This window comes from Rhipicephalus microplus, chromosome 3 (genome assembly GCF_043290135.1).
Source record: "Rhipicephalus microplus isolate Deutch F79 chromosome 3, USDA_Rmic, whole genome shotgun sequence".
Classification (NCBI taxonomy): domain Eukaryota; kingdom Metazoa; phylum Arthropoda; class Arachnida; order Ixodida; family Ixodidae; genus Rhipicephalus; species Rhipicephalus microplus.
The window spans coordinates 271,743,078-271,769,729 of NC_134702.1; the positions used below are offsets into that span (position 1 = coordinate 271,743,078).

The window sequence follows — 26,652 nt, forward strand, 5'->3', positions numbered from 1 at the left end:
GGCTGATAATGATGATGGTGGTGGCTGACTTATAGTAGCTGGGACACATATGGGGAGCAACTTCTTGGTAACTACAGCTGTAATAAAAATTTAGGCCACATAAATGATGATTGTTCTGAGCAGCAAAGAAGCAAGATGTCATTCAGGGCCCTGAAAACCTTCTGTAAACATGTGGTGAAGAGCACTGGAGAGATTGTGTCTGTGCATTACACCCTTCTTTATTGGGATTCTATTGGTTGCTTTATGGAGAACTATGGTGGCTGTGGATCTGCTGTAGATTTCTTCCAGTATGTTTATATAGGCTTCGTCAATGTCCTGATTCCATAGTGCCTGCATGACGACTGATATCTCGACTGAATGAAGTGCCTTCTCAATCTATGAAAGTTATTTAAAGAGACAGTAGGATTGGGCGTGTTGGTGTAACATGATAAAGAGTGCTTACCAGCGCAAACGGCCTGCTGCATGAACGTAAGGCCAAAGGGACAGATAATGCAGTCCCTCCTTTCACAGCTAGACAGGCTTTCGTCGTGGTTTCATATATACACAAGATAGCGCACAATCTTAAGAAAGTGGCACAGCGAGTTAATGTGAAGGTGGTCTTTACGGCCCCTCAAAAATTGAGTTGCCTGTGCAAGCTGTCCGTTCCTCCGTCCAGACCCACCCTCGGTTGCACTACAAAACATGCAAATAAGTTCAGAGATTGCATCTGTAATGTGGTGTATCAGCTGCTGTTATTATGTGGTAGGTATTACGTCGGTCAAACAGGTCGTTGTATAAATGAGAGGCTGAGGGAACATATGTAGAATGTGGATCACTATAAATAAGGATGACTGTTCGTTCACTGCAGCACGTGTGGCTGCCGGCCAATATTTTCAGAGTGTTCTATTGTTGCTAGATGCAGGGATTGTACCACACGCGAGATCATAGAGGCAGAAAATATTTGCTCATTGAAAGATGCTTGTGTTAGCACCCCTTGTGTCGCGCTCACCGATAAGGAAAAGTTGTTCCTTTGCTTGTCAGTGTGATGTACTTATGCATTGTCATTGTGTTTCGCGCATGACTAGTGCGACTGGTAACTGTATAAAAGCGAATACTTTCACAGGAAATAAATTGTTGGCTGTTCAGCGCTCTGTCTCGTCTCTTCTCCTGTCCCCTCCTGCCCTGTCGTTTCCGCTGGTAAGCAATCTTTATTCAAAGAGGCTGGATGTATTCTGCACATTTCTGTATTACCTGATTGATAGTAATAATATGGCCTATTGTTGAGTAGCCTGTACGAAATCTTGCTTGGTTCTTTGTTTGACCTAACTGTCATGACATCTTAATTATACTACCTGTTGTTTTTGTAAATAGCTTGTAGACAACTTACAGCAAGCTGATCAGCCTATAATTTTTCAAGTCTTTGACGTCTCCTTTCTTATGGATTAAGATGTGTGCATTCTTCCCAAATTTTGATATCCTCCACGACAAGAGACACTCCGTTTATAGGGTAGCCAGATTTTCTAACATGATCTCTCTACCATATTTCAACAGGTCTGATGCTACTTTATCCCTACCAGTGGCTTTGCCTCTCTGTATTCTCTAGAGCTTTCTTTATTTCACCTGTCATTACTGGTGGGATGTTTGATTTCTCTGGGCTATTATTGCTTTCTATGTTATCATCCTAGTTGTCTCAGCTGCTGTACAAATGTCAGTACAACTCCTTTGCAATCTCAACTATCTTATCCTTATTGGTTGTGACCTTGCCTTTGTTGTCATTTTTGCCTATGCACAGTTTTGCCTTTACAGTTTTGACGCTTCTTCCACTTCTTACAGCATGCTCAATTTTCTCCTTGCTATACCTTCTTATGTAAAACACCTTATGCCTACTTATTAGCTTAGAGAGCTCCACCCAGCTCTATTTTGTCTAGCTCATTGATTAGCTAGCTCATTAATTGGCTACTTGCGTATCAGTTTCTGCCGTTGCTTTCTTAAGTCTAGGTGGATTCGAGACTTTACCATTGTGTGGTTTCTGCAGGGGATCCTGCCAACTACTGTTTAACCTGCCTATAACGAACCTATATATCCCTTGCCATATAGTGCAGCCACTGTAAAGTGTTTACTGATTCCGTACCAAACTGGAACTTATAACTAGTACGCGACCGCTACTAAAATGCATCCGATGCTGATTAGGCTTATATAGAATGCTGTTCAGTATGTTGTTTCGGGAAGTTTCTCCAACACATGAGCATCCTGCGTCGAAAAGATTGCACTGAAGCACTGAACCAAGAACAGCATGCGTGATACGAAGTTTGCGTTTGTGGCCGGGAGATCAACGACGAAAACCCCCCAAGCTTACGTGAGAGGCCTCAATGGCAGCAAAGGCGAAAGCTTGTGTCCTAAAACAATAAAAGTTGTTAAGTTTACAATGAAGTAGCAAGCACAACATCTTTAGCAAGCTCGATAACGATGACACATTTCCAGACAGGAAACTGTTTAGCACAGTTGATAAGGATGGGATCGCACGTGTTGAGTTGCGGGCGGCCAGAGCCAGGCTAGCGATGTGTACACTGTAGCCACGTCGGCGCCAGTGCAAAGGCGGCGAGCACGCGCAGCATGCCGGCGTATTTTTAGGAGCTTGCTCCTTCTGCTGGGGGGGTTGTCTCTTGTGGTTGTGCCAGTGTGTGCGCTAGTGCTCATTGCTTCTCCGAAAGGCGTAGCTGTGCTCTTTCTTTCAAGAGTGCTCGCTCACCTGAGCGCAGTGGGCAAGGCTCCATACTTGCTCCACGCAGCAGGCGAGGACCATGATGACTGCGTGTTGCTATGAGCAGCGAGCTAGGAAGAGACGTGCGTTTGAAATGCTGGTAGGGGAAGCGGTGTGAACGCCATGGTCGACTCCACTCCAGGCGTCACGCGTTGCAGTTTCTTGAGTGCGGACAGCCCAATGTGTGTTCTACACAGACAACGAGTCGTGCGCTGTGCGTACAACTGGTACAGCCCACCATCAAATGGGGACAAGACGACGGATGCGTAGGGAAATGGCTGTCTAAGACAGCAGATGGTATCATGCTTGTGGGCTGGCACCAAAGTGTGTGACGTAACTCTTCAAAAATAAATAAATAAATAAGTAACGTGTATGTAACCTGTATACACATTCACATCACAACAACTCTCGTGTGAGGTCTTTATAGTATGATGATGATTGAGCATATGTACAGAGGGTTCACGGTTTACCCGATTCAACCTCTGGAGCAAGCTCTTTGATCATTACTCACTTCGTGGTTATGCGGGAATTTTTTTTCCTGTCCTTTCCTCTGCCCTTTGTTCGTGAACTTCGCGTCTCTTCCGTAATGACATCACACGTTCCACAGCGGTGCACCCAGCGCGGCCTTTCAGACAGGCATGTTCCACCGCATTTGTCACAAAGATTTTTATAAACGGTCTTTCATCTTGGGGGACTGCACAATAAGCAATATGCGTGTACACAGGAGGGTAAATGGGAGTGGCAAAAGACTGCATTGTAACCGATTCTGTCCTATAAGCGGTTGTGTTATAAGTGGTCTGCACTGTACATACTTCGACACATACTACCAAATGAGAGAACTTCTACGCTTAGTAAAGTAGGAAATGGTGTGTCCGTCATTTCAAAAGCCTTTGGCAAACGCAATTGCTTTCATTTGCAAGACACGAAAGGTTGGAGAAGGCAGTCTTTGTGTAATTTTCTGAAACAGGATAAAGACGTACAAATGAAGGTAAATAAAGGGCCCTCTTCTGTGAAGTCCATTTCGATAACAGTCGAATCTCGATAATTTGAACTCGAAGGGGCCCAAAAATTTGTTCGAATTAAAAGAATTTCGAATTAATGAAAGCTAAATAAACGAAAGGCTCTCTATGTAGTGGCGCATGTGCATTGAGCTAACACACGAGGGGGAAGTTTAAGAAGACTTACATTTATTCACAAATCACAGGACATTAGTTATTAATTTAAGTAATCGGTGATGCGCGTCTGCACACGTTTGCCTTGCAGCGACCTTGCAATGCATTTCTACTTCGGCTTCAGCATTCTTCTGGCAAAAGAAGTTGCACCTGGAAATGTCCAGCGCCGACACTTTCTAAAGACGACGACGACTGCATAGCCGCAGCATGGCCAGCACGTGACGAGAAAGGAAGAGCGTCTCCACGCCGAGAGAAGCAGATCGGCAGTTGAGAGAAAACCAACACTCCAAGGCAGCTTTTTTTTTTACTCTCTTTGTGCGCGTCGTTGAAAGGAGAAAGGTTACGTGGCAGGGACGAAAAAGGGGGAAGCGTGGCACAGGCGCATGAGAGACCCCCCCCCCCTCAAGGCGCAGACCCGTGCTCCCGCAAAGGCAAGGGCGGCAGAAGATAGTGCCTTTGATAGTGCCTTTTTCCTTTCCTTCAACCACACATTCATTAAACCCAGCAAAAGCTTTTTTTTTCCTCTCTCTATTCGCACGCAGCGTTGGAAGGAGAAGGTTCTTTAGGTGGCAGGGACGGAAAAGAGAGAACCGTGACACGGGCGCGTCTCAGATCAGCATTTGAGATTGAGCAAACATTCCACCACAGCCTTTTCTTTCCTTTTCCTTTCCTTAGCGCTCAGCGTTGAGGTGTCGCAGGTGCCGCCGCGGGATTGAGCGGGGTGCTGCGAGCATTTTTGGAGCGCGGTATGTTTTGATTAACTGTGAAAAGTGCTTGCGCGTTTAAATTACCGTGCGTTTCCGCACATTGGAATACACATAGCTTTGACAGGACCTCATCGTGAGTTCGAATTAACTGGAAGTTCGAATTAAGCGTGTTCGAATTAATGAGATTTGACTGTATAACATTACTTTTATTTTTCCAATGATGTGATACATTCATTACACTTGATGAAATGCTATACACTTAAGTATATAATGACTGAGATGTATGATGCATGATGTTAAGAAACAGCAGAGGGGATGGCCCTGTGTGTTGCCCACAAATAGTGCGAAGCACTCAGCATATGAGATCGGCTTTCTTTGCCTGGGTAGGTAACGTGCCTGAGTTTCTTCTCTTCACCATCATGAGCTTTTATTAGCAATGCAACTGTGCTTCTTTGAGTTGGTACAGGTTGCGTTACACCCGTTATGTTTTTCCTGAAGTCACTCTGAAATAGCCCTAATTCTGAACAGACAACGCGAGCACCCATTCCATGCCATATGTGCTGATGTGGTATTCACAAAGCCAAATTAAAGCAACTGTGTTGCATTCTGTTGATCCTTTCATGTTGATGTTTCATCAATGTATTTTAGATTAAACAGTTGTCAGCTGAGCATTCGAATTATGATATTAACCCCTAGATGGTGAAGTTCTGCTGATTTAGTGGATGTAGGCTTTGGTCGCAATGGTATTGTAGCATCAGTAGCTTTGCTACATTTTGGGAGGTTGTTTTCAATATACCTCTATGCATTGTGCAGGGAGAGCCGCCTACGCAGTCAGACGAGTCGGCGTTCGTTGTGGTCGGCAAGTGGGCGATACATCTGGATCCGGCTGGCACTCTTTGAGAAGCAGCTGGCTAGCATTGTCGACCACTTGGTCCATAATTCCAGGTTTGTAATTGAGGCTGGAAAGAGTTCAAATGTACACACTTGTATGCCACTACTTTTCTCTGTGTATGCTGTGTACATGTTACTTTGTGTATAGACCTTATGCAAAATTGCTGCCATCTGTCGGCTGTCAAGTGCATGTCGCCATGTTAGAGGCTCGAGTGCGGCGAAGTACGCACAGTCCGCGTCTGTTTACGTACTTGTATACGTAAGGCATATCGACGTGATGCGTGTATTGGCTGATAATCACAATGCCGACGTATTGCTGCGTTCCTTGCTGCACACAGAGAGGGACTTTGAATGCTGAAGGAAAAAAGATAAGCCGTAATTCTTGCCCTTGTGATTTTTTCAAGCCGATGACGTTTCCAGCATGTGCTCCGGCTACCTCTCCCAAAACACGTGTTTGTGTTCTCTTTTCTAAACAAGTAAGACGTGCAATAGCATTTGTACTCGTGTTCCCTCAAGTTGCTGCATGCTGAAGCTGGACAGTTTTTGCAATGTTTTCACTAGCAGCCGTTTAACAAGTGAAAGCAACTCGTACACTTCACGCAGAAGCCATGGTCACGCAACAAGCTTTATTGCGACTAATTGCATGTGCCTGCATTTCGTTGAGTGTGGTGAGCACATCGAATCCTTGAAAAACGTTCGCAGTCATGCGCAAGTCATTTCACTAAACGTCAGCCTGTCACAATCCAGAAGAGAAAATGAAACAACATGAAACAAATATGCTTTAACACCGTTGCTCCCTTCTTAGAATGAACCGATCACGCACACTTTTGTCTAATTTAGCATGTGTCGTTACTGAAACATAACAAACAAAAGCAGGACATTCAACGTCGTGCACAATTAGCTGCAATAAAGTTTGTTGCCTGAACGTGGCTTCTGCTTGAAGCATACGAGTCGCTTTCACTTGTTAAACAGCTGCTAGTGTGAAGGTTACAGAAACTGTCTAGCTTTGGCGTGCAGATTTGAGGGCACAGGGGTACAAATGCTATTGCACGTCTTACTTGCTTAAAAAAGAGAATGCAAACACGTGTTTTGTGAGCAGTTCCGTAGCACATAATGGGGACGTCATCAGCTTGAAAAAATTACTAAGGGGAAAGATTGCAGCATATCTTTCGTCCTTCAGCATTTTAAGTTCTTCCCTGTGTGCAGCAAGGGATGCAGCAATACGTTAGCATTGCGATTATCAGCCAATATACACCTCATGTCGATACACCTCATGTATACGCATACATAAACACATATGGACTGTGCGTACTGCACCGCCCTAAGCCTCTAACATGGCGGTTTGCACACACTGGCCGACAGATGGCAGCAATATTGCATAAGGTCTATACTGAGCTCAGGCTACTGTGCACTTCTTTTCTTTATATTTTTTGTACCCTTTCTTTTTTTTTTAAGTTCGGAGCATTTTAGGGTGCCAGGCTGTTGTGTGCTGCCATTGCCACTTGGCGTAACGCAGGCGAAACCACACATAGCGCAGCCAGCTGTAGCATATTGAGTGCGAAAGAGGTCTTCTTCCTCTTGTTCTTTGAGGGCCTTGATGATGATACGAGGGGCAGATATTACTGCTTTGGCAAGGGTAACACTGCAACGCGAACCGCGTATAAAAATAGAACAATGAAGAAAGCGAGGAATACTGTTATGGAGTTCAGACGTGATTGAAGGGAGCAGACTGTGTGTATAAGATAAAACAGTTTATTTGGGCCAAACGTGTGGCCGATAATCAGACACTCAGATGAAAGCAATACACACTGGCACTGATAGAGGTGAACAGACATCAGACGTCGATCAACTGGCAAGCAGCGAAGTATGCCGACATTTATACAGTGCTCTCGAATGTTCCAGCGTTATCGCTGGCGGCGACGTAGGTTCCAGAATAGGTTCCAGCTGCGTTAAGTTTTTTATTCCCTTCCTTTCCTTTCTTCTACAATGCACCATGACAAATGTTTTCTTTTTGTTAACCATTTTAGCTGTCTTTCCCTTGACCTATTTCTTTCTCTCTCCAGCATGTAGATCAAAGTTTTTAAGTTGTATTGAATAAAGTTTAGTACCCTCCCGTCTTTACAAACCACATTGCCTACATGCACATTCCATGAGCACTTGTATGAAAAGACTACACCTAGGTATTCATCTCTGACTGCTCTTCTTACACGTTCACTGTCTGAAATGTATATTCGGACTCCATTGGTTTCCACTTGCTTATAAAGGAAGTGTGGACACACTTTTCGGTATTTAGGTTAGTTTTACACATAGAGCATTCTATCCTGAACGTCAGTTTGCACTTGAATAAGGTCTCTTTCACTCTTTGCTCGTCTATACACAAACAATGCAATCATCTGCAAACACTCTAATGTTTGATGAAATACTTACTAAATATTATTTTTGTAAACTAAACATAAGAATGACCCCAATATAAAACCTTGTGGAACTCCCTATATCACATCAAGCTTTTTTCTATTGAAAATGACACGTGCCGGCATTGGCACAAATAATTTTCTATTTGTCTATAGACAGCAGGCTCTATATGTAGTAACTTAAGTTTGTTGCAAAAAAATGAATGTGTTAATGCATTGAATGCCTTACTAAAAAGATGTTTCAAAGCGTGCTGTGTTTCATTTTGTCACCAATAAGGGTGCTGGGATTAGAAGTAAAAATTATCAATGTAAAGAAACACATGTGCTACGCACCTCTCTACAGTACATATGCATCACTGTCATTATGGTCGCCGAATGCCCTAGGCCATGTTTTTAGGCAGGTCCTGGGTTTGTATGTAAAATGTTTGTCTGTATGATGGATGATGTGGTATGCACCATCTGAAGCACTTTGCAGTGACTTCTGGCAATGCCAGCTCTGCGGGACCACGGGATGTAGTATGTTTGCCGACAGTGTGGTACAGTGGCACAAAGTGTGTGGAATGAAACTCAGTTTGTCGTTGTAGTCAGCTGGGTCAGGCATGGTGATGAAGCGATAGGGAAGTAATGACACCAAGCCACTGTTACAAATATATTTTGCTGAACACAAGGTTGCGGCTGGCAATCCAGTTGTCGTGATGCCTTGGTGGACTTGACTATACTCCAATCCATACATGAAGTGCGGCACTGTTCAAGCTGTGCAACAAGTTCAGTCAGCAAAAGGCATTACTCTGTGTGTCTTTTTCACTGATTTTCTTGATTGTGAATGCTCTTGTGGGCCTAGCACGAGCCTGCGCCTGAGGTATGGCGACTGGCTACATAAGAAAGACTAAAAGCCCCAAATGATCACTAAGTGGTGTTGAACAACATATTAAAATTCACGTAACACAGTTTACGCCTGAGGTAAAAATTATCTTAATGTATAACTCCACCTAAAATTGAAAAGGAAACCACATTACCTGCCATGATAAGTTGAACTGTTCTTTTACTTCAATTTGCGCTTTACACCCGATGCATAAAACGGAGTACACACAAAAGCGATTGGCACTGGCTGTTCGTGCACCAGCCTCATTTCTCAAGTGGCTCTTGTTCATCAGTGATTATGCTACAACAAAGGTGTAACTGTGTGTTTCAACTGCTTGAGCTACCATGAGCATTTATCCTTGCACCCGAGGGGGATCAATAGCAGGGCAAGCATCCATTTAGCGATCTCTATAGTTCCAGTAATCTCCAGTGAATGTAGTGGCCCTCTCTGAGATTGTTTATTGGAGGGTCACCTTCTAATATATCTTTACACTGTTGAGAGTGTAAGTGCAAGCCAAAATGCTATGAATATGCTCTATCGGCCCGGCAAAGGAATGAAGGAATGCACATGATGATTGAGGCATGGCATATCAATAATAGTGGTAGCGTATGGGTGAGCCAACTGTCTACTAAGATGTATAAAGATAAAATCGAATGCCTTAACAGTTACGTAGACCCTCACGTGTGCCGAATTGATAGGTGTGCATATTGCATGGGCATGTACAGGTAAGTTTTTGTGCCTTCTTTCTTTTCTGCCATTGAGCCCATATTTAATCGTTGTTGGTGGTCTCCTGAAATCTTTCTTGCGACCGTGTTTGCGCACCCTCATCTTTTTGGAATTATGTTCTACTGACCAACCAACTCAGCTCTCCGATACTTTAAGGTGACTATCTGCTGAAGATACTACGAGGGTTTAAGCTATATTCCTGTGCAGTCATTTCACCTTGAATTAACGAGGAAAAACATCAAATTGCATACCTCTCTGAACAAGCATTCTTTCTTGCATGTCAAAATTCAGTAGCATATGATAAAGTTTGTTTCAAGTTGTTTAATGGCCATCAGTGTACATTAGTATGAGTTGAAGCAATGTGACACTCACTGTTGCAAAATTTTAATCTTTTTGCAGTACTTCAACAAGTTGTCACTTGTATATATACAACGAAAAGTACAGTTGTCAGCAATATGAAAGGGAACGCTGAAATTACTTTAAAGAATGATGGATTGCCATTGTCCAGTTCAAGAGTGTTCATACTCCTGAGCTCTCAAGTGGTACTGTACCTTTTTCAAATCAGTATGCATGATTCGTATTTGCTCAAGACCAGTAATTATTGCTTTAACATGGATTCTGTGTTCCTTTTAATGATGTTCATGACTGTGCATCTTTTTCGTGCTTGCTGATAAAGTTCATGCAGAACGATTTACTGAATGGAAGTTTTCTTTTTTACATTTATGTGTCTGCTTTGAACTTTTGTGGCGTTCAGTGCGATGGTTGATGAGTGAGACACGATTTGAAATTGTTCTGCTTCAGCAAGTACTACGAGAAAGATGCCCTAGTGGCTGACCCTGTCTCCGGGCAAATTCTGGCTTCTCTACTTGGTAAGTGGAACTGCGCCATGTGACATTGTGATAGCATCTTTACCTGAACTTTGGCTTTGGCAAAGCTATGCTTTAGATAGACATGAATTATAATGCCTAAGCAATTAAGTTTGTTCAAATCGGAAAGGAGTACTGTCGAACATGGTTATATCGAACCCACATATATCGAATTTTCGGGTATATTGAACTCGCAAGTTACCCCTTTGAAATTCCTTTGCAAAAGTATATTGAACAGTATTTTTACCCACCTTCGAATATATTGAATGCGGGCAAGCTGAAAGGTGCGCTTAGGAAACCCCGCAATCACCGCGGCAGCACGGCTCCGAGCGTGAGTTAGAAGGTGGCACTCGTAGCGCCCGGCAACCTCCGTACGGCACCACGCCTTTGCCGAAAACCGAAACGCTCGAAAAAAGTTAAGGGTGAGAGGGCTCGGACTGCGCAATCTCTCACTTGCGTAGCTGCTTTTTTTTTTGTTTCTCTCTCTCTTTCTCACACTTTCTCCACGTACCCATCGGCTCTGAGAGCAAGAACGAAGGAGCCGACGTTCTTCTTCTTTGGCCTTTTCTTTTATTTTTTGTTGCTGTTTTGCGAGTTTTGATCACCCAACCATAACTCGCGCCTTTTTCTGTTGCCCTGTCAGGTAGCAATCGCCTCGCGAGTGCTTTGTTGCTTCCGCTGTCGTGGTGCCTACGTACCACTATCATGTAGCTATGGGCAGTGTCATGAAGTGCAAGGCCCTCAACTTTGCGAAGAAGCTGAAACCTATTCAGCATGCTGAGGCGGGCGAGAAATGTTCGACTGTCGCGGACGACTTCGGGATACTACAGAGCACTTCGAGCACCTTGTTGAAAAACAAGACAGATATCAAGGCAAAGGGGGCGGAGCAGCAAATGCCGGGAGCCTGTCGGGAGCCTGACTTTGTGGAAGCGGACTGCAATGTCCAGGCCGACAGCTCATGTGATGAGGAAGATTGTCCGGACGAAGCACTGGCTACATGCGCGTACTTCGCCGCTAAAGTGGCGGCAGCGTTCGGCATGATTCGCTGCTGTATTGGTCACATGGAGGGAACCCGGCTGTTGCACATGAACAGCCTTGATAAGATCAAGACTAGAGTCTTCAATATTTTAAAAGCGAAGAAGCAGGCCAAGATTAGCGATTTTGTCATGCAAATAAATTATTCTGTTGCAGTGTGTGTGCGGAATGAGTTGTCATTCTTGTATACGCCTATTGTGGGTGATGATCTGCTACAAGTAAGCTCTCGGGGCCTCTTTTTTTTATATCGAATTTTCCATATATCGAACTAATTCGCGATCCCCTTTGAGTTGGATATATCCGTGTTCGACTGCATCACTGGCTAGATGACCATTTCTGACTGTTGGGCACAGCATTTTTTGATCGCTAAGGCAGGCAATCGTATAAAAAGAATCCTATTGTACCAACATGTATGGACCCATATTTTTGCGATGCTTCACATGAAAAAAGGTCACACTTTTGCCGCAAAGGTGAAGCAATGAATGCGATAGCAACAACTTGGTATGTAACGCTGAGAACGGCAGGCAGATCGAAACGTGTAGCGCACTGCACATGCACAAATGACGCACGAGAACAATACTCACAGGACGAGAGCTGATTAACAACGTTTACAGCTCGACACTTAACGCACTGTTTAAACAAAAACAACGCACAAAACGTAATCACAGGTACAGATATAGGTGCGAACTAGCATGTGTCTCTGTTTTTATTTTGCTGTGTTTGAAAAACGCACTCTGTTTTCAAACGAGGCCTGTCCAGCGAGTTAAGTGATCTTTGTGCGCCCGGCAGCTAATAAACACAATCATTCCAGTGAAAGCCGAAAGTGAGATCTTCCCCAACCACAGGATAGGTACGCGGATAAGGCCCCTTTTTTCCGTGGAGCAATGCATGAGGGGAAGATGAGCGTGCATTCGTGTATTGCGACGAGCTGAGTGTTGAACTTTACGCCGAGTGCGCTCTTCGTGCCATCTCGCTGGTAATGCTGAAACACGCTATTTCCCCCGAGATAGGCGCCACCATCACTATGTGGTAGATGTAAATAGCTTGCAGTTTCAACGATGAAGGAAGTGCTTCCTCGTGACTCAGTGGCTCACGCCATGCGTTCACGAACGAAAGGTCAGACGTTCGATTCCGCGTGCCGTGGTCTTTTTCTAAATTATTTTTATTTCTTGCGTTTTCACATATAAATATGTATACATATACGGTGAATGATGGCGTACGCCAACATTGATGTCGACACAGGCGGCAAAATCCAGCCGATAGTGTCCACATAATTACTGTCGCAATAAAACCATATGCCTGAAGATTATTTTGGGAACACCCACGAGATGATAGCTTGCTGTGGTATGGCATGCGAATCGCAATTGCATGCTGTAAAATTATTAACGTGATAGCATTAAAGAGCTAGTTTCGCAGAAATTTCAGCGTCGGCATCAGTGTTGTTGGTTGTGAGGAAAAAATCATCTTATGCGTGACCGAAAAATCGAGAATGATGCAAATAAAATAAATAAATGATAAAAAAAACTCCTGGAGCAGAGTGGGGATCGATCCCGGGTCATTTGCGTGTCAAGTGAATAATTTATCACATGGCCACGCCTCTGCTTGTGAAAACAGTGAAAATAACTTCCTTTGCTTGGAAATGCAGTGGAAGTAGCTTTCATGCTTCACAAACATGCGTCCTGTATAGATGCTTCACAATGCAACATGAAACATTGCAGTAATAATGCATGGTACAAGCGTCCATTGCCAACCGGCATCAGAATATGTGATTATCATAATGTCTTCATGGTTGAAAGCTGGTACCCCACTACAAAAGGCACACACACTACTGCGCCTGTTCACTCAAGGCCACGTAGTGGGTGCATAGCAAATTCGAAAAAGTTTCATGCACTAAGTGTTTGAAGTACGCACTAAGAACAGGATGTCGCTATCGTGTTCCAACTCCTAAAGGCAAAGCTTTAGTGTCCCTTATTTTTCTCAATAAAACCAATCTATTGTTGTAGGGAACTACTTTACTTGAACACTGTCTTTTGAACTGTACAAAAATACCCCTAATTTTTGACTAATATAATATCTGTTATAATTTTGTTGTATTTCACAACACTATGCTTTGTTATGTAAGCTTCGCAAGGATTTGTGGGGACTATATAAATCTGCATTCGTACCTGAAGGCACTATGCCACACTTTATCCCTCTGAGATGCAACATTTCTATATGCACTATTGATCTAGGAACATGCGTGCATTAGGAAAAAGCCTGTTCTAATAAATCTCTCATAAAAAGAAACAATATACTGTTTTGCATTTAAATGCAAAGCATTTCTTTGCGTATTGCAGGCACTTTGAGTGTCTCCCTACATATCTACCTATTTTCTATAATTCTATATCTATTTATGTCCTATCATATCTATAATTTACAGACATCTCTGAATAGATGGATATCTATTCCGTCTATCTATCTATCCATGCATCCTTCCATTCGTCCGTCCGTCCGTCCATGTGCCTACATCTGGCTGCACTCGTGATCACTTCCTTAACTTGGGGTCAAGGAGCAAGAAAGACAGGAGGGGAAACTCTGGGCCGGTGCCAGCGGGAGCGTGTGCTGTGATAATGCCACCCTTGGAGAGGAGGTTAGCGAATGCCCGTGAAGCAATCCTTGCGGTGACGCACAGAACTAATTGTTTTTCGCCGTGAGAGGAGAGAGTGCGCGCCTGTGGTCTCCGACGCACCCGAGTGTCGTCTGCTACATCTGCTTCTAGCCGGCTCCACTATGCTACTGGATGCAGCTATGAAAGTTTATCACTGGCACAGTTTGCCAAAACAAAATGAAGCAAGTAAGGCTTCTTAGTGCCAGAATTTTTTTTATATATGTCGGATAAGATGCTCTTCGTACAACAAAAAGAATGAAGTGGTAGAATTAAAAAAAAACAATAAACAAACGATCTGGAATCATAGCTAGGTGCGTGCCTAAAATCAATCATTGTATAGCTTTAGGATGGATTTTGCACGTTCTTCAGTATAACAGAGCCATACAGAACTACTGCGTGTGAAAGAAAGACAGACATTGATGAAGCACGTTTGAGCAGACGGCAATTAATTTGAACAGAAGAGAGGAGACTGCTTCGAGCTGTGAATCAATTCTGCGTAAAAAAAAAGTTTGACCTTTTAACGCTCCATCTGACCAAGGGCAGTAGCGAGAATGGGCGAAGGCTATATGAAGAGGAGATAGACAATGGAAGCGAAGCGACTGCGTCTAGGAAAATTATTTTCACAGTGGAACGGTCGGCAGGTGTGACACTACGCTCAGTTTAAATTTACAGACATCCTTGATCAGCCAAAGATCTTGTGACTCGCTGAAGCAACACCTTGAGTTTTTGAGCGGAGGTTTTACTTACTCGTTCCCTGAAATGAAGGCAAGAATTAGCCGAAAGATCACTGAACTTACCGATGAAAGCAGCACCAAACAGGCGTAGGTAGAGGACCCTCGTCAGAGTCGGAAGTCTTCGGCGAATATTTTAACAACCTGCAAACTTCATGTAAGCTGCATCGTGAAAAAAGCGTGGTTCTCAGTTTTATATGTTTGGTTGTCGTAGCCTGGCATGAACGAGTGGTTTTCAGGAAGTTATAACATGAAACAAGCTTCGGATGAGAGCAGACACATGAGAAAAAATTTTTTTCTTTTTTTTGTTTCTCTTCTTAAAACTCTTTTTACTATGAAAAGTTCCTTCTGTATGTCTTCGTTATTAGTGCATATTGTATGCCATGTTTTCCCAACTATTATTTCTACTCTCGCATGCAAAGGTGAAAGAGTGAAAGCGAACCTGTTTAGGGCTTGTGGACAGCTTCGTGAAACTATCGCGGTATGGTCTCTCCCCCAAGGCGCCCTGGCTAGCTTAGTGAAAACCCGTTGTAATCATTTGCTGTCTCGTTTCGGGAGCGAATCTGAGCGATGCACTAATACACTGAGCAGCGAGAGTAAGCATGCAAGCAGATGACAAGAGCGGGCTCCATGCTTCTCACAACTCCTGCTCTGGCGTGGCAGTTCAGTCGTGGTTCTGTTAGTGGCGCTGTCACGATGTTTGTCGCCACTCCGGGGGGTGACACAATAGCGGTACGGAAAGGAGCCTAGTTTACCCTCCTGTTTATTCTTCCTCCATGCTTGGGGTAGACCAAAACTAGAATGGACGGGCAAGAGGGTTTGAAGATTATAACTGTCTGGTCATGACATGATTAATGTGGAAATTTCGTAGCGTATAATGCCAAAATCTTTCCTCCAAACATGTGCGGCGCATACCCATATACCATGGTTCGTGGTGTGCCGAGGTTGCACCGCAGATGTTTGACAGTTTATATCTTTTGAGGAATGGCGAGAACATGTCTTGGTAATTTAAATGTCAGAGCGTTCCAAAAACCCGACACTGACGGCGTTGACTTGCCAAACTAAAAGAATAAATGTTGTGATCGCAGCAGGAATCGAACCCAAGCATTCTGCATGGCAATCAAGAGCCATGCCAGGTTTAAAAGCTGTATTTGAAAAGGACTTTATTTATGCAGGTTTAATGCCGGTGCAATTTCTATTGTGGTTACAGTGCTGCACGCCCAATTAGATAAACATTGCATATGCACTCTAATGATAAGAGCATAATTTTGGGTTAACGTCTATATTAGTTAAGTGCCATCCATTGAAATTGGTCAATGTAGCGCTATCTAGGGCTACCATCTTTACACGCACAAGCGCTACATTTGCGTTCATTGCTTCTGGTTTTCGTAGTACCCATGTCGCTCCTGGCATCGTTACGCATTTGTGAATGACTGGTCGAATAAATTATGTGCAACTGTGCAATATACATTTATATGCATATAATATTTAGGCATATAAGTAGCGTAATTTTGTATTGTTTTGCTCAGCAAAAAGATTGCACCATGGTCATCTTCCCCCCACATGCTTTGCATGACATAAATTTTTATGGTATGTCGGATCTGCTAATTTTCTGTCTTTGGAGTTGGTGGCTTTACTATGTTATGAAGACAGTTTAAAAAAATTAGTGGAAGATCGAAGATTGGGAGGAAAAAATATACGTAAATGGGGGTTGTGTGCTCAAGCCGATGTTTCAACAAGTGGGCTTGTCTTCATCAAGGCTGGAGGTGTTTTCTGTAGTGTGTGTGTGTGCTTGGCACTCTTTCTTTCAGTTTGAACAAAGGGGGTGTAGAGAGCAACTGGGAGGGAAGAGCAATATTAACGAGAGACAAGCAAGCCATAGAAGTATGGAGGGCATTATTTGCAGTAATTTGCATTGGACGAAAAAATGACTTGCCACTGGGAGGGACCGAACCTGTGGCCTTTGAATAACTTGCTTGATGCTCTACCAACTGAGCTACAGCTATGGTCCTCTCTCCCCACCCACATTGAAAGGGGTATATATATATATAACCTGGCAGTGTTAGCCAACGCCAGTACTAGCCGTGATGGCGACTGTTGAATCTGCCTGCAAGCAAAAAAAGAAGAGTGTTCCGGAAAATGCACACCCAAACGTAAATAATATATTGTCACGGGACCTGGACGTGAATGAAGGGAGGAGACTCCAGGTTGAAGGAGAAACTGCTTATTTGGGCCGAACTTGTGGCCACGCAAAAGGAAAGTAAGACACTGGCACTGATAGCGGCGAAGAGAGTGTCGGCCGTCGATCAACTGACAAGCGGCGAAGCGTCTAGGAATTTATACACTTGCCATCGAACATTCTAGCGTTATCGCTAGGGGCGACGTAGGCTCCAAAATAATCTGAAAGGTTTATGAAGTGGGCGTAATCTTAACAAAACAATCTACTACAGCCTCGAAGCTTCTCTTACACCATAGGCACAATTCGCGCTGAATATAGTGTAATGGGGCAATAACAAAACTTGAGGAAAGGAACATGGCAATTTCCTTTGTAAGTATACTTTCCAATGCTTTCAAGCAACGAGCGACTTAGGAAAGCGTTTTCCGAAGTATCAAAGGTCATGTATCACCACAATAAGAGCATTAAGGACATCTTGGTGCATGCATTTTAAATCCGTATTTCATTTTTGACACATATTGACACATACTATTTTCGACACATAGGTACTACACATATTTTTGACACATATTTTTGACACATACTATTTCATTTTTGACACATATTGTAAGACACTCGATATGAGGCGTGATACAGGTCGAGTTGTCGATTACGTCATGAGTGAGGGTATCTTTAACATACATACTGATGCTACCACCCTGATTTGAATTCGCAAACTGTGGTGGGCTATCTTTTGGTGTCAGCCAAGATTCCATAATACACAAAACATGAAATTTGATCTCAGAATTATTCAGGAACAGGCCGATGTCATTCGTTTTATTTTTAATGCTACGAGCATTTAGATGTAATGCAGTGAATTGTTTAGACAGCGCTTTGAAGACATGCAAAAGTTTATCTTGATCATAATATTGGTAAACTGAAGCATTGTCCATTTTGGGGTGATTAAGAAGCCCAGATTATCAGTTAATTATTAATGCATTTTATCTATATCTCCCGACAGTAGATTGCTAGTCTCTCCGATGTTTCCGATTTCCTCGAAAAGATTTTCCCTGCTTGCCCCCAAACAAATCGCCAGCCAAGTTCTCGTTTCTTAGCCACAACAGCACCAAGCAACTGTTTGCCCTGACGGGTTAAGTTTTCATTGAAAAAGATTGGTGCTGATGTCATGAAACCGATTTCTCTAGCCGAGGGCCTTACTTTTTTGGCTTTCATGAGAACGGCATTTCGTTTGTCACGTAGCACAACACGTACGTACAATGCTTCTAGTTCCTTCCTTACATATGCCCATCCTATGACAGGTGTCAATGTCAGCTTTCGTGATTGGTTCCTGGATTGAGGCACATACTTTTTTCGCAATGTCAAGTGGCTGTCCTTCATTTGGCGCACCTTTAATTTCAAGGTTGTTGGCAGGGGCATATTGTTCGAGCTCTTCCTCTTTTGTTTGTAATTGTCGATTTTCTGTCACAAGTTGCTTGTTTGCCTTCCGTGTTGTTGCTAGTTCCTCACGCAAAGCTTTCAGTTCCTGTGAGAGCAAATTGACATTGTCACAAGTCTAACTACAGTGATCATTGCTCTGTATGGTACCACGGAGCTCGGCCTGAATTTCTCTCTTAAAATCCTCGAATGCTTTGTTAATATCCTTCGACATGTGAGGGAACACAGGCACAGGACTTTGGCAGCAGTGCGAAAATCAACACTCTTAATAGTTTTAACAAGAGTAGTACAACCTGCATGAAAAAATATACATTATCAGGCAATGTGAAGTCATTGCACATTGCCGCCAAACTGGAAGATCACCCGGTGGGTGGTCCGTTCATATATGCAGGGGCCAGAAGTTGCGTGACATGTGCAAAGGCAGTGTCCTTACCTCCACCAACAGCAGCTGATGCAGCAGGCGACCGACGGATCTGATCGCTTTTTTCCTTCAAAATGCAGTTTTGCAGTGAACACCTCAATCAAGCTGCATGAAAAAATATACAGTATCAGGCCATGTGAAGCTGTTGCCCACTGCCACCAAACTTGAGTCCTAATTCAGTGAGACTTCTGTTCCAATACATAGTCATACCTTATTCACAGGTTCAATACACTCTATCCAGCAGGTGTAAACACTTATTGAATTGAATCAATTCTGATGTGTTACATGCACAAAAAAAGACCTATAGAAGTTACTAAGCCCTCCTAGCAATTTCCAACCTACCATTGTTGAATGGTGCTCTTTGGCAAACACAGTTCTATTAAACATCTAACCTCCCTTCTCTTGTTCTCTCTCTTTCTTTTATTCAAGGAATACCACTTCCCTTTGACTAACTCAGTTCGTCACGGTGCCCTCTCTCCCGCAGTTTCCCTCTCTCTCTTCTTTGATTAGATCTGAGGAGAGAATTCGAAGCATGTGACACACAAGCGCTAAGGGAACTAGTTCCAGCCTTGACGTAGAAATGTCTATTCGTCGAAAGGTTCACTTGATTTTTTCATGATAAACTAGCCTCGCGGCACTTATTTAATGTCAATATGTGGTGGCCCATTGCATTTATTTGACCTGCTGGCATGTTGTTTGAAGAGCAGGGTGCTGAGCAAATTTGTCATCTTAAGTGAAGGTGCTCTGTGAGGCACATGAATGGAAAAGTATGCAGGGGAGAGAGAGAAAGCTCTTTTTTTTGTGCAACCTGTTCTTGAAATTTGTTTGTGCCCAGCATAGAACGCCACTGTGAGCTGATGCATACACATTTGAGTGCAGTGGGTCCATGTGCTCTGGACTACTCCAAGATGAAGACACAAGATCACTTCTGGACAGACCCACCAGCCGATGAGTTGGTGCAGCGCCATCGGCTGTCCAGTGGGCTTCCTGCTTCGGCCAGTGCTGGGGGCACGACAGGCACACCACCACCCACAAGGCGACTGGGCCTTCAGGTGCGTTCAGGGGGCGTCTATTGGGGGGGGGGGGGTGGCACTGAAAAGGCCGAGCCGCTCGCAGCTGTGTCATAGCAGAGTGAAAAAGTTGAAGGCACCTTCGATTTTAGCTGTTCAGCTTTCTTTGTTCTGCTTCATTTATATTTGTTTTTTGCTTTCTCTTTATGTGTTTCTTTCTCAATAAGCATCTAGATTGGGCTAATTTGTACAGATACATCTTTGTGGGAAGTGTAAAATTACACACGGACAGCAAAAAAGAAAGACGCGACACAAGCACTTAATGTAAACTAAGCGCTTATTTGGAAAAAGGAATACATACAGGAAAACCTTCCTAACTTGAAGTCACTGGGACCGTGAGAAATCTTCAAATCAAGCGGGTTTTTGAATTAACAGAACATACAAAAAGTGGATGCAAAGAACTTGAAGTTATTCAAAGTAATCAGGGATGGTCGTTTGCTGTGCCGGCTAGTTTGCGGCTCGAAGGGTTATGTTTGCCAGCAATATCTGGTCAAAGTTTTGCTGCAAAGAAGTGGAAATGCCGGGCCTCGCTGCTGACAATGCAAAAAAAGAAAAAAAGGTGAACAACTGAAATCCACACCTGCAAAAAACAAGACATCTTCACTGCAATACAATAGTGACACGCAGGCAGCATGTCGCTTGCCCCCGCGACCATTCACCCATTTTTTCTCGTAAAATAAAGAATTTAATTCTGGACATTGTGGTGAAATTTGCAATGTGTTTGGGCTGCAAAACATCACCATTCAAGCTTTCGAAGCGAGTTTTTAAAGTAGGTGTTGCAGGCAAGAACACCACCAGCAGTTGCTCGAGCAACCGGCACTCGCAGGTTTGCATACATTGCGAATTCTGCCAGACTCTCCTTGATCATTTTCTTTATGTATTCCCAGATAGAATGAATAAATCATGACGCATTGACGTTTTGAGAAGCATACGATAGCTGCCTGCGCATCACTGCTGTGTTGCAGTGAAGCATGTCTTGTTTACCGCAGGCCACAGTGTAAGAGTAGTTTAGGTGAAAGAACCGCGCATACCGGTGGCATAGTGAGGAGAGTCACATGCTGTTCTGGTTAGGGAGCTCCTCCAGAGAAGGCGCGCTAAACTAGCCACCAACCTCTTGCTTGCTGCCCCGCCGCACGCACCTTGCAGTCCTGTCTCTCAACCCTGCTTCACGTCGAAAATGTGATTTGTGTTTGTGAACATGTTTGCGTAATTTAGTGTGCTTCACGATAGGTAAGTGCTTTGTATCTTACTGCAATACCGGCTATAAGTTGTGTAAAGAAAAGTTTTCACATTTTACGCCACCGCACGACGAAGCCCGGCTTGAAGCGTGGAGGCTGGTGATCCCTCGCAAGAACCGCATGATTCAACGGACAGACCGTGTGTGCGAAAAACATTTTTTATTTGGAAAACGTGGTCTGCAAAAATGAATGACCACGTTCTGATGTCTGGCAACAGAAGAGCAGGACTTTCAAAGGACGCCCTGCCAACTATTTTTAAAGGAGCGCCTAGTTGCTTGTCGAAGAAGATCGAAAACAGTTGAAAACAAACTCGAAAACAGTCACAGTTCGAAAACAGTCAAACTTGAAAACAGTCAGTTCGAAAACTCAAAAACAGTCAAGGCGGCATGCTTGAAAGTAAAGACTTTCATGTTCTAGAGTCAGCATCTAAGTGGCTTGATAGCTGGGAGCAGGAAGTTGTGAGGGGTGATATTCACAAAAATCTTTTTTTAACGCAGTCTACTGCTGAAGGCCTGCGTGTTACACTTTAGTCTTTTTAGGAGCTGTCAGCATTTCTTATGAAAGAGTGTGAGTTCAAGTATGTCCTGAAAGCCAAAATGAACCAGAATTCGTTGGAATGCTTGTTTGGTATCATAAGACAAGCAGGGGGCTAAAATGAGCATCCAACATTTCCGACATTTTTGCAATTGTACCGCATGCTTTCCTTGTATTTTTTGCTTAAGCCACCGCAGTTTGGTAACTGTGTAGTTTCTGAGAAAAAAAAATAGTCTGCTTTTCTGACCCTGAGCGATTTCAAAGAAGTGTGCCAATCTGCACCTTTCCAGCACACTGATAAAATGCATGAACTGAAGGAGAAACTAGGTGGCCTCATCAGTGAGGAAACGTGGGAATGCGATGAGGTGTGTGACCATGATCATTCAGATGCTGCCGTCGTAGACTGCATTGTATATTATGTCACTGGATTTGTGTCACGAAAGTTTGCCACTCAAACTTCCTGTACAATTTGTAAGGATGCTTTAATTCGGCAGAAAGATATTTTAAAGCTACCAGAAGCCGACTTGGTAAATTGCAAAACTAGAGGGGGGCTGCCCACACATCTGAATGTGCATGTGTTCCTTCTTTTCAAAGAGGCTGAGGAGCACTTCGCAAAACACGCTGGTGAGAGAGATGTATATGATCGCACAACAGATGCAGTGCTTGGAAATTTCACCTTCACGTTTCTATGTGCTGCTCATCAAGAAAATGTTCTTTGCACTATTATGTGTGCCTACGCATGCGACAGTATTGCAGACAGCTAAAGAATAAGCATGTAAAAAAGAACCAAGACTTGCATAAGTCGTCGAAACTTGTATAATTCATTGCTTCAGGAGAAGAGAGATGTGTATGTGTAATATGTTATGTGTGCAATAATGCTTATTATACTGTGATCAGGGCATGCTGTGATGTAACCTTTTTTGTGGGTATGTAATGTGTTTCATTTATAAATGTACTACTGCTCCATTTTAAATAAATGACATTCAGGATTGCCACCCATACAAATATGTGCATGCGTGTCGTGAAGAATAGGAGTCATAAAGAATATTAAAATGTGTGTACATGAGAAAGCGTCGAATTTTGATTGTCGAATTGATTGATTGATTGTCGAGTTGTGATAATTCACAAGCCGCTTTTTGGCCAAGATGTAGTTAGTGTTTTATGTCTATTTCTTTAACTCATTAAATTTCTCTCGAGCTTATCACCAACGCTCATGTTATCACATCGCATAATAAAGCCCTCATGAGAGGCGTAAAATAACTGAATGTAACTGCACGTACTCTTGACCGCCTACGACCATGACCAGGGCAAGCATAAATATTGCGAACATTCTTTTACGTGATATTTGGTGTTGGAGAGACCTCCGGCCACCTCCGTAAATAGTAATATCGGTCAGAAAATTGGAACATTGCCGAAGACGCGCTGCTTGGCCGTGCTACATAAACCTGAATGCTGTATGCTTGATGAATTCAATCATACGATGTTATGAGGCAGAACGGTCAACGAACATATTTAATTGAACGATCTGTTTTATAAAAGCCGCATTCGGTGCCATAGCCAGGCCAAACTGCTTCTTACACACCGAGCCTCAGCTAAAGTGGCTCTGAGCTCTGCCTGCTCTGCTGTGCCGAAAGGGCATTAGTTGCTAGCGCCATCTGTTGTCGGACTTGAGAAGCAGGGCTTCGTCACGAAGTGAAGAGCGGGGGTGTTCTCTCAACTAAACTACTCTTACATTGTGCCGCAGGCGCACATTTTAGTTGACTGTTTTTTATATAATTTTATTTTTGGTGCTGGAAGTAGCGAGGCAGGGGTGCTTCAGCTGCCACTCATCAATATCGCTATGTTGCATCGCCTTGTGACTCTGTAGGGTCGTCGTTTCCGCGGAGTTGCGGCGAAATCGGGATCTGAAATTGGCACACTGCACCCAAAGTTTTTGAATTAACCAAGCTGGTGCTGACCGCCGCTTCAAATTATCCGCTCAAACTTGCGCTGCAAAATACAGAACTGTTGAAATACTTCGAATTAAGCAGGATTTTGAAATAACCGAGTTCGATTTAACGAGGTTTTACTGCATATGAGTGAGACAAGGAAAACAAAAAAACCACCAAAGAAACCCATGTGTCATGCCAGTCATCATCCATTACTGCCAAACCCACCATCCAAAAAGGGAAGTTCTTTCTGCATAAGGGAGGCAGACGGTGTGCAGACACAATCAAAATCATCACGTTTCCTTTCTGCAGCTTCAACTACCAATATAGTTAACAATATCTCTGTCACGATATAAAATATAAGTGTTATCAAAGTATGGCACCCCACCACAATCGTTGCCAGGCAACCATCTGCGGACTTGTGCACCTTATTAGTTTCATGTTTTCTCACTTGCTCATTTGTTCACCTCTCAGTTTGCCCAACATATGAACGGCCACATGTCAAAGGTAATCTGTACACGGCAGCCTGTGCGCAGGGAATATATTCAACACGATGATTGCTATTGCTACATTTTTTTTCCCTCTTTCAAAACAGGGCAAGTTTCACGACACAGTTTTGACAGTTTTTCTCGTGCAGACGTAATCACCTTTATGCCATATTTATTTCCAATACACTTAAAAATTATGTGCTACACTGTGGGTGTGAGGAATAACCGCACTCTTCTGCTGCTGCTGCTGCTGGTCATGCACAGAACATAAATGTGTGCCCATTCGTCACTTCACACAGACAAAAAAAAAACGCAAAAAGCAATGCAAGGAAAGCAAAATACCAAAAGTGGCTCAACCCATTCAGGTACAATATTTCTGTGAGCTGCAAGGCAGTAGATTTATTTATTTATTTATTTACATTTCACCTACATCGCCGTGAGGCATTACGTAGGGGAGGTACACATAATAATTTGACCACATAGTTTTCAATCGAAACAGTAGATTCAATAAATAAAACAGCGCTCAAAATATTTTAAGAGAAGAAAAAAAAACACTCGAATATTGGTGAGCGAAAACAACGTCATGCATTTGTAAACGCCCACACGCTTCGAGACAGCAAACCATTCTTAGTGGCAGTGATATTGTAGGAGTTGTTACAAGGAAGAAAAAACGGATTCATTATCAGTTTCATTGACAAGATGATCCGGTAGACGGTTTCATTCCTGTATTGTTTTTACGAAAAAAGAACTACCGAAAGAGTGGGTTTTGTAGCGGTATTCTAATATTTTTCCTGAATGGTCTTGACGATTAGAGACATACATTCGCGTGAACAGATAATCAAGAGGGTTAATGGCATATCCATTATAATCTAAACAATAAAGAAATTTAAGCCTCAGTTTCTGCCTCCTTACCATCAGTGTCTCCCATTTCAATGCTCGTTTCGTTTCTGTGATGCTTGCAAAGATCAGAAGCTGATGCTTGACATTTTTTTAAAGCTGTGCTGATAGCAAAGCTTTGGGCGTTCAAATAATAATGTGTGAATAGATTAGAATTATTTTAGAGTATTTCTCATATATTTTGAAGCAATATTAGAGAAAAAGAGCTGCAGCGCATCCCTAAGAATATGGCATGACATAGAAACATCGAATTTTAACAAGGTTGATAAAGCAGGAAAGGGGTGCTTCTGAGTTGGGTTTCCTGGATGTGTCATAAATGAGGAAATGCAGAGGCCAAACTGTGTTTATATACATAACTTGGTATAAGTGTGCAATAAAACTGGCGTTGACAAAACTCTACTCATTGGCGCTGGCATCAGTGTCGTTTGGTGCTGGCATCAATCCCGCTGGGAAAAGTCACGTGTTTTCTGTACAACAGGTTTTGTGGACGCTGAAAGAGTGCTGCTTTCACGAACATAGTCAAGTAACGTGGAAATATATGAGCTCGCAAGGTAGAAGGAAAAGCACTTGACAGGAAAGATGCTCGCTCACAAGTGAACTTTTATTAGAAAACATATATTGCACGAGAACACAAACGCGCAGGTGCAACCAACTATCACTTCAAGGTTCCACCCGTTCCCCTCTTTCCAAAAAAAGAAGGTATACGTTTATCTACTTCAACAGCTCAAAAAAGACACCTCTTTTTCACTTATTGCTACCGAAGGAACACGGATACACGTGCTTGTGTTCGCCCTAATCTGTTCTGCTTCCATGATTTCTCTGGTCAGTTTGTGTTTTGAATCCGCAATTTGTCAGCACGAGAATTCTGGGCAAATCAAAACACAAACTGACCAGAGAAATCATGGAAGCAGAACAGATTAGGGCGAACGCAAGCACGTGTGTCAGTGTTTCTTCGGCAGCAATAAGCGAAAAAAAAGTCTTTTTTTGAGCTGTTGAAGTAGATAAACGCATACACTCTAAAAAAATATCGAGTAAAAAGGGTGTCTTTTTGTTCCACAACAATAATCGTCATCATACTTGCGTGGACTTCCTTTCTTGAAAACTCGGCGCTGGCCACTTTCCTATCGAAAATGCAATGTAACCCTGATAATGGGCATCCCGATCGTGACCTGAATGTACCGGGCGCGGGGCGATAGCGCAAGGATGGAATGCAATATAGATGACGATTATTGTTGTGGGACAAAAAGACACTCTTCTTACTCGCTCTTGTTTTAGAGTGTACCTTCTTTTTTGGGGGAGAGGTGAACGGCTGGAATCTTGAAGTGATAGTTGATTGCGCCTGCGCGTTTGTGTTCTCGTGCAATGAATGTTTTCTAATAAAAGTTCAGCTGTAAGTGAGCGTCTTTCCTGTCAAGTGCTTTTCCTTCTACCTTGTGCACTCATATATTTCCACATTATGTATTACCAACTGGCCCAGCATTCCACTTTATTAAATTCAAGTAACACTTTCGCGTTATAATTCAGTGTCATACATGGCTAAACAAAAACAATATCTTTCGCATGCGACCCGTACACATGGAAGCTTCATGCTGTCTGCTGCATGAAAGTGGAACTGTGCTGCTAGCTATTGCATAGCAACAAGAATGACTAGAGCACAGTGTTGTCATGAGCCTGGATT

General features: G+C 43.1%; 1 protein-coding gene across 2 annotated transcripts in view; it reads left to right on the top strand.

Annotated features, from left to right (window-relative positions):
• Window positions 1-26,652, top strand: part of LOC119167945 (small G protein signaling modulator 1) — a 301,398-nt gene that overhangs the window by 107,687 nt on the left and 167,059 nt on the right. For both annotated transcript variants that reach the window (XM_075891022.1, XM_037419412.2), the window contains exons 4-6: window positions 5,433-5,564; window positions 10,311-10,378; window positions 19,699-19,871. In XM_075891022.1, the coding sequence (XP_075747137.1) occupies window positions 5,433-5,564; window positions 10,311-10,378; window positions 19,699-19,871 (373 nt within the window). The remainder of the gene's footprint in view (window positions 1-5,432; window positions 5,565-10,310; window positions 10,379-19,698; window positions 19,872-26,652) is intronic.